Source organism: Ailuropoda melanoleuca, chromosome 10, assembly GCF_002007445.2.
Source record: "Ailuropoda melanoleuca isolate Jingjing chromosome 10, ASM200744v2, whole genome shotgun sequence".
NCBI lineage: Eukaryota > Metazoa > Chordata > Mammalia > Carnivora > Ursidae > Ailuropoda > Ailuropoda melanoleuca.
This window is the reverse complement of record NC_048227.1, coordinates 6,308,398-6,316,944: the sequence shown is the minus strand read 5'-3', so window position 1 is coordinate 6,316,944 and position 8,547 is coordinate 6,308,398. Positions and strand designations below refer to the sequence as shown.

Below are 8,547 nucleotides of genomic sequence, written 5' to 3'. Positions count from 1 at the left end.
AACTCAGGATCTCTCCAAGCAAAACTTAGTGAAACCTTTATGGAGAAACTGCTCTTTCTCCCAGGCACGTCACCAAGTGTTTTCTCATCCCAATAAACAAGCTAATGATTTTGCTTTATTGTGGTCCTGATTTTTCAAATTAGGAAACAGATTTCCCTTAATCTATTTACCTTTTCTTATTTTCAATGATTCATTTTCTTCCACTGAATTCTGGAAGAATTACTTGGTGTGCTGGCCAGCACCACAATCTGATTTGCCTTCAAAGTGGATTTTTGTTGTGCTACTGGTGATCTTTCTCCCCCGTTTGTAGTGGGTTTAAACACTTAAATATCCATCTACTCTCATCTTTGAGGAGTCTCGGGAATGGTGGGATAAATCTCTATCTTCGGTCTGCCATCTTTAATCTTTAAGAGGCCAATTTTGTCTCTCTCTCTCTCTCTTTTTTTAAAGATTTTATTTATTTATTCAACAGAGATAGAGACAGCCAGCGAGAGAGGGAACACAAGCAGGGGGAGTGGGAGAGGAAGAAGCAGGCTCATAGCAGAGGAGCCTGATGTGGGGCTCGATCCCACAACACCAGGATCATGCCCTGAGCCAAAGGCACACGCTCAACCGCTGTGCCACCCAGGTGCTCCCAATTTTGTCTCTTTTTAAGGACTGAAAATAGATTTCTTTTAAAAATTTTAACCCAATTTTATGGAGAAGAGTTTCCAGTGGCCTGATAATACTTCTGATTCTTCAGTCTGTGATGGAGGTAGGGACTGAGAGGCAGGTAGGAGAGGTTCAAACTCTTGACTGCTAGTGGGTCCAAATATGGTTTCTCACAGTTGGTGGCTGGTGACATGGTTCTCTGGTCAATGAAGCTCGTTTTAACAGTCCCTTGGAAGCAACTCAATCCATCCCTTCCTACTGCACAGAAGTGACCATTCTGCCTAAGCTCTGGCATAATGGCCTGTTCTTATCTATAAGAACAGATTTGAACCCTGCTGGTCCACTTATATGTGGATTTTTTTTAAGTAATGTCTATGCCCAATGTGGGACTCAAACTCATGACCCTGAGATCAAGAGTGGCATGCTCCATGGACTTAACCAGCCAGGTGCCCCAGCGGAATTTTTTTTTTTTTTAAAGGAGTTGACAGCAGCAGCCACGAGGCATTGATTTACAACTGCCCACGCCGTCCTCACGGGATTGAACGGAAGGCTGCTGGGGTAGGAGCTGAGCCCACTGCCCCGAGTTCCCCGGGGAGGACTGCCGAGCACGTCAGTAGTTGCTGGGGACCCTGGGCTGAGCAGGGCTGCAGATCGTGGCGTGTGCTGTTGGGGTGGTCAGGTTGAACACCTGGGTCTTGGGGCTGCGACAGGGTAGCCGGGTGCCTTGGGCTCCTCCCTGCCGGGCACGGACACCCCCTCAAGGCAGCTTTCTGGAGGCGGGCACATTCGTGAGTGGCTGCAGCTGGCAGTGGCCACAGGCCTGCGGTGCACCTCCAGGCAGGTGGGGCGGCTGTCCTGTGCTTCTGGGCTGCGATGCCACCTGGCAGCTGCCTCCTTCCCTATCCTCCTGCCCATACATGGGTTTCTTTTTCAATATACATACGCTACTGTGAATGCATTTTCTCTTCCTTATGATTTTCTCAGTAACATTTTCTTTTCTGCAGTTAATTTTTCCTGTAAGAATGCAGTATATGGTAGCCATAACATAAAAAATGCATGTCAGCTGACTGTTTATGCTGTTGGTAAGGCTTTTGCTCAACAGAGGCTTAAATACTTAAGTTTTGGGGGAAGTCAAAAGTTATATGCAGAGTTTTGACTGTGGAGGGGTCAGTGCCCCAACCCCCGTGCTGTTCAAGGGTCAACTGCTGTTTATAACACGAGAGCCCATTTAAATGGCCTTTGTGCGTCTTTCTGGGTATTTTAATTGGGAAGCTGATATGAGGCAAAGTAGGCACGTCTCATTTGCTGCCATGTCAAAAAGTTAGAAATCCAGGTTATTATTACCGGAGTTGAAAGGGAGACGCCTAAGCAAGTGCAGAGAGGAAACAAGGGTGGGTAAGTCCTTGACGCAGCTGGTGGGGCCCAAGGACGCAGGTCTGGGAGGGAGAGTGGCCTCTGGGAGGGAGAGTGGCCTCGGGCAAGTGCAGTCACTTCTCTAAGATGCTACAGAAGGAAGCGGTGCAAGAGGGGGGTGCTGTGCGGTTCCCCATCAAAGAGTCTCTAGTTTCCCTGTGGAATAAAAGGTTTGCAGGATCTTCCGAGACTGAGGGGATCCAGTGTAAGAGTCTGGGCTGCACAGGGATGGTGAGAAACAGTGGCTGCGCATTGAGGAGGGCTCCCTGTTGTGACAAAGGTAAAGACGGCCCATGGGCTTGCAGCAGGATGCTCCTCTGTCCTGAGAAGTGAGGGATTTCTGAAGTCTGTTCCTGACCATGGTCACCTCTCGCCATGCAGGAGAGATGAGCCCAGGGAACAATGACAAAGCAGGGTGGAATTTTGAATTTTTATCCAGTCAGCTCTGGCTTTGGCCCCACACCTTGTGACATTCACTTAGTAGATGCTGCTGGGTTTTCGGAGGGCTCTGAACTGACTAGCCTTTGGGAAAGAGACAGAGAGAGGGAGGGAAGAGAGAGACACAGAGCCTGGGCTTCTACCACATGGGACAGAACGGGCAGAAGAGAGCGCCAGTCCCACATCCACTCACTGTTTTACAGAGACGACTCCATGACCTAGAATTAGGAGCCATCAGTCTTGGTGATAAATCAACCAGCTCCTTGGAGAGGAGCAAGACGCTTCGCTTTCTCCATCCCTGGACTGACAGTGAAGAGGTGGCCTTGCCCTCCTCCCAGAGGACAGGGAGCAACACACCCACGCTCATTATGGTCCTCTGCTCCTCACAGGATGTGTGGCAGGTTCCTGAGGCAGCTCTTGGCTGAAGAGAGCAGGCACTCCACCGCTGTGGGGCGCCTCCTGCTGCCCGTGCTCCTGGGATTCCGCCTCGTGCTGCTGGCGGCCAGTGGGACGAGGATCTACAGCGATGAGCAGAGTGAATTCGTGTGTCACACTCAGCAGGCAGGCTGCAGGGCCGCCTGCTACGATGCCTTCCACCCCTTCTCCCCGCTGCACTTCTGGGCCTTCCAGGTCATCTTGGTGGCTGTGCCCAGCACCCTCTACGTGGGTTTTACCCTGTACCACGTGATCTGGCAGTGGGAAGAATCAGGAAAGGTGAAGGAGGAGACGCCGATCCACCAAGGGGCGAAGAGCAGAGACACCGCAGGGGCGGGAAGCCCTAGGCTGCTCTGGGCCTATGTGGCTCAGCTGGGGGTGCGGCTGGTCCTTGAGGGGGCAGCCCTGGGGGTGCAGTACCATCTGTATGGGTTCAATGTGCCCAGCTCCTTTGCATGTCGTCGGGAGCCTTGCCTTGGTAGCATAACCTGTTACCCGTCCCGCCCATTCGAGAAGACCATCTTCCTAAAGACCACGTTTGGGGTCAGTGGGCTCTGCCTCTCGTTCACTCTTCTGGAGCTTGTGCTGCTGGGCCTGGGGAGATGGTGGAGGACCTGGAAGCACAAATCTCCTCCTTCTAACTCCTCCCCAACTTCAGAGGGCACCAAAAAACACAAGGAACCGACTGATCACTTCCCAGCGGCGGAAGCAAAAGAGCAGTTCCGAGAAGCAGGTGAGAAGGGCACTGATGTGCCTCCTTCTTCCTGCTTCTGATGTCTCTGTCCTCACGGTCCCCCATGGCAGGTCCCCCTACCTCTGCGAGGTGCCACTCCCACGTGTTACAAAACAGAAGACCAGGTTCTAAGCAGACGTCTTCTGACCCCTGCTCCCAGCCCATCCCCTAACCCCCAACCCCAGCAGTTTGACGATTCCTTGCAGTGCACCAGGACCAGGGCGCTCAGTCAGTTGTACCTCCTGCCTTTCCACTTAGGCCTCTTCCTACTTAGAAAACGTCTCAGCTCCAGCTCGATTCTCTCCTTTGCAGAGTTATGAAGCCACCTGCCTCACCTCTGAGGGAACCCTACGACCGGATCTTCTTCTGCACATCCAGTGAGTGGGGATTTACTTCCGTGACCAAGTAGAGGCCGTTGAAGCATCTCCAAGGGCCATGGCAGGCCATGCTGCCTGAAGCATTTCCCGGGAGCACTCCCACTTGTGCCTTCCCTCCAGAATCTTCTGGTGTCAGCAGCACACTTTTCACAGGCTTGGTTCAGCCAGCGGAGGCCTCCGTAAAACTGTGCTTCTCCCGTCCTGCACAATAAATACCACTGCGGTTGGCATTCCTGTTGCTGAATACAATCTTCCTGTCACGGTGACTCTACTTACCTCTCCTCTGTGGTTCCACATTCTCTGCTCCCCTCAGCTTCAAAGTCCTGTAACCTATGGATGTCCCAGCCCCACAGTGTTTGTCATATTCAGACTGACCTTCCATGCATCTATAACCCGATGTCCTTTAACATTCAGATTTGATTTATTCAAACACCCGGCCACATCCTTTAGGTAGAGTACTGTGAACTCGGAGGCTTATGTGCCTGGGGCCACTGCCAGCTCCGACTTCTGCTCAGTTCATGTTCTCCACTCAGCGCACAGCAGCCGTCCCCTTGTCTCCAGCCTGGCAGCAACTCACATGAAGGGCCAAATTCCTATTTTAACTCATACCCCACATTTCCACCCAGAAAAGACCGGAGAGTTTTGCTGGTTCAAGGGTAACAGGAAGAGAGTATGATCACGTCACAGTATGATTTGGCAAGTAATTTAAAGCTAAATATCAAGCTTCTCTGTTGAGTCTCGCCGTCTCACCTGAGGGTGTCTCAGCCCCCCACCTTCCTGCAGAAACATCTTCCCCCCTCAGTTCTTCCTTGCCCTCAAATTTACAACAAACAGCAACTACCCGATTTTGTCTTCTCCTTCTGAATCCCAAATTATCCCAGGGTAAATCAGGATGGCTCGTTCCTAAGGAAAGACATTTGGTCTTCCAAGGCACCAACAACTAGAAAATCAATAATTTTTCTTTTTGCTACACAAGTGTTTTTATAAAGAATCCCTCATCTACTGTAACCAGAGAGAGTCCAGCCAAGCGACCAAGGATTAAAAAAAAAAAAAAAGCAAATGTCATCATTCAGAATTCCCTCTTGATAATCCTTTTAAAACAGCTTTATTGAGATACAGTTCACATCGCATAATTCACCCAATAAAAGCATACTATTCTCACAGAGTTGTGCATTTGTTAATATAATCAGGACATTTTCATCAACTTAAAAGAAGCCCTACAACCCTTAGTTTTTACCCCCAAACCTCTGTGCCCCCCCAAACATAAGCAACCATTGATGACATACTTTCTCTTTCTATATTTCTCTTTACATAGATTTTCCTATTCTGGACCTTTCATATAAATGGAATCAATCATGCAATATGTAGTCTTTGTGACTGGCTTCTTTCTTGTAGCATAATGTTTTTGAAGTTTATGTTGTAGCACATATCAGGACTTCATTCCTATTTATGGTTTAATGATTTCATTGTATGGCTCACTACACATTTTGGTCCATTTCTCAGTTAATGGACATTTGGACTGTTTCTACTTGTTGGCTATTATGAAAAATGGTGCTATGAACATTCAGACACTAGTTTTTGTGTGGATATGTGTCTTTAACTCTCTTGTGTAAATATCATTATGAGTGGAATTGCTGGGGCATATAGTAACTCTTTTTAACTGTTTTCCGCAGTAGCTGTACTATTTACATTCCCAGCAGCAACGTATAAATGGGTTCCAATTTATCCACATCCTTGCCAACACTTGGTTACCTCCTTCCTACTTTCCTTTTCTCTTTTCTTTCTTCTTTTCTTCCTTCCTTTTTTTTTAAATTGAGGCCATCCTAGTGGAGTGAAGTGGTATCTCACTGTGGTATGATTCACATTTCCCTAATGATGTTGAGTATCTTTTCATGTGCTTATTAACTACTGCTATATTGTCTTTGCAAAAATGGCTACTAAGATCTTTTGCCCATTTTTTAATTGGGTTGTTTGTACCTTTGTTGTTGAGTTCTTTACATATTCTGGTTCTAGGTCCTTATCCAATATATGATTTTCAAATATTTTCACCCATTCAGTGGGTTTCTTTCACTTCACTGATTGCGTCCTTTGATGCACAAGTTTTTATTTTGAGGAAATTCAATTTACCAATTTTTCTTTTGCTGCTTGTGATTTTGGTGTTATATTTAAGCAAGTGACACCTAATCCATGGCGGTGAAGATTGACACATATGTTTCCTTTTAAGAGTTTTATGGTTTCAGCTTTACATTTAGGTCTAATTGATTTTGAATTAATTTTTATGTTATAAGGGTTCAACTTCATTCTTGTGCATGTGGATTACCTAGTTGTCCCAACACCATTTGCTGAAAAGCCCATTTTTCTTCCATAGAATGATTTTCGGCATCCTTGTTGCAAATTCATTGCCTGTCAATGTATAGCACTATTTCTGGACTCTCAATTCTATTCCATCCATCTATATGTTTATCCCTACCCCAGTACCACGTTTTGATTGCTGAAGCTTTGTAATAAGGTTTGAAATTGGGAAGTGTGAATCCTCTTACTTTGTTCTTCTTTCTCAAGGTTTGGCTATTTGGGGCCTCTTGAAATTCCATATGAATAAAATGGGGACTTAGCAGTTCTCAATATTTTCAGTGAAGAAGGAAGTTCATCTCAGGAGTATGGCAGGATAGAAACCATAAGGACTTTAAGGTGTCATGGGACCTTATGTTTGCCACTCAATACATAGGCAGACATACAGACACATACATGCTTGCATCACATTCATGGCAAAAATCAGTAACTGATGACAGTACTTCTTCCTGCTTGGTCCATATTAAGACTCAGATTCCTTCTCAATACGGCATTCCAAGTTTCAAAGAAAATGCATTTCTTCGTTGTATAAACATCTAAAAATGTAGATATTCTGTCAAACTTTTGTCAAAAACCCCAACACAGAGATCACAGGAACCCCCTTTTCAAGTCATTTAATCGGACATTCAGTAACTACTTACTGAGCATATGATGGGAAAGGCAGTATCTGATATTGGGACACAAGAAGAATTTAAAATTTTCATTAATAAGTAAAGGAGTAAAGTGAGAAGTTAATAAAATGAAAAAATCCAATGAAGGGAAACAGATAATTTCCTGAAATAGACAAGCATATTGTTTGCTGAAAGTCTCAATGGATGTTTCTTGAGATAGCAAAATGGTTGCTGTTCAAGTTGGGTACCAAAAAGGATGTACCCATGCTTCCGAATCTTAACCCCACTTAAAAAAACTGATTTCCGGGGCGCCTGGGTGGCACAGCGGTTAAGCATCTGCCTTCGGCTCAGGGCGTGATCCCGGCGTTCTGGGATCGAGCCCCACGTCGGGCTCTTCTGCTGTGAGCCTGCTTCTTCCTCTCCCACTTCCCCTGCTTGTGTTCCCTCTCTCGCTGGCTGTCTCTATCTCTGTCAAATAAATAAAAAAAAAAAAAAACAAAAAAAACCTGATTTCCTTTCCACCCACTCTCTGGTCCCATCAGATTATTCATAATATCCTCCTTCAGACACTTACGGCTCCATTCTCCAGGCTTTGTTCTGGTCTCGACTCCTCAGGTAGGAGGGTCAGGAACTGCTCCAGCAGCTGGGGCTGAAGCTGCAGGATATGCTCCTTTCTAGCATCTTAGATAATAGCCATTCAGTAGATCACCCCGAGCTGGCTTAGAGCATCCCATACCCACAGACCTCCCGCGAGCTGAACCACCTAAGACACTGGTGGAAAGTCTCCTATCCAGGTAAGATCATTTAACCCTAGATTAACTTTACCCTGACGTAACTGTTAGAAAGCCCTATCTGCGCTGGGTGAGTATGACCCATGCTCTAAGAACGAACTTCTTTTACGTCTGTCTCCTGTGTTTGGAAAGAAAGAGAGGGAAATCAAGGTGGCAGGGTGAACAGCCATCTCCCCACTACCTCGTGGGAGCTAAACACTCCCTTTCCTGCTCGCCTCTCCGAATACTGGCTCTTCAATTCACCCAGCTCCTCCGACACCAGAATACGGGGGCGAAGTAAAAATCCTACTTTTCCAAGAACTCAACTAGCCCTTGGGGTTGAAGGCTGAATGAAAAGAACGGACTTAGGGAGAGCAAGCTTAACACGCCCAGCGCCTTCTTTGCCCCCCACCCCAGGCCCAGCTGCACAGTCCCTCTAGTCCTCCTGGTCGTCCAGGCCCTGGGGCCGCTGCAGGCCCAGAACGCCCGCCCCGGTTGCAGCTCGCCGAGGCCCGCCGAACTTAAGTAGCCCCGACCCGCGAGCGGACGCGGACCTCACCTCCCCCGCGTGAAGGACAAGCCGGACTCGTTAGCGCCTACCCGCTTTGCTCCTCCAGGGGCGGCTGGCGAGGGCTCCTCGCGTCCTCTCTAGGCGTCCCGGAGAAAGTTCCGCATCTCTATTGTTGGCCCGAAGGGCAGTCCGCGTCCCGTCGTGCCCCGCGGCCAGGTCCGGGCCGCCTCGCCACGCCCTCGCGTCGCGGAAATCCTGC

At 47.9% G+C, this 8,547-nt stretch overlaps 1 protein-coding gene and 1 long non-coding RNA gene across 3 annotated transcripts; one reads left to right on the top strand and one right to left on the bottom strand.

Moving 5' to 3' along the window:
- The first annotated feature begins 2,487 nt into the window (after positions 1-2,487).
- On the top strand, positions 2,488-4,119 carry GJC3 (gap junction protein gamma 3). 2 transcript variants are annotated; one of them, XM_034669872.1, is made up of 2 exons: positions 2,488-3,670; positions 3,983-4,119. In XM_034669872.1, the coding sequence occupies exons 1-2, from the start codon at positions 2,893-2,895 to the stop codon at positions 3,988-3,990; spliced, it is 786 nt and encodes a 261-aa protein (XP_034525763.1). In that variant the 5' UTR covers positions 2,488-2,892; the 3' UTR covers positions 3,991-4,119. The 2 variants fall into 2 exon arrangements, with proteins under 2 accessions (XP_034525763.1, XP_034525762.1); XM_034669871.1 differs by lacking the exon at positions 3,983-4,119 and having other exon boundaries at positions 2,488-3,728.
- Positions 4,120-5,133: 1,014 nt separating this feature from the next.
- Positions 5,134-8,488, bottom strand: LOC117804127. The gene is made up of 2 exons (XR_004628359.1): positions 7,582-8,488; positions 5,134-6,932 (listed from the first exon to the last, which is right to left on the bottom strand). It is a non-coding gene; the product is annotated as an uncharacterized LOC117804127 (long non-coding RNA).
- Positions 8,489-8,547: the final 59 nt, after the last annotated feature.

What these genes read in the sequence shown, in the direction of transcription:
- GJC3 (XM_034669871.1), top strand. Translation starts at nt 2,893, where the DNA reads ATGTGTGGCAGGTTCCTGAGGCAGCTCTTGGCTGAAGAGAGCAGGCAC.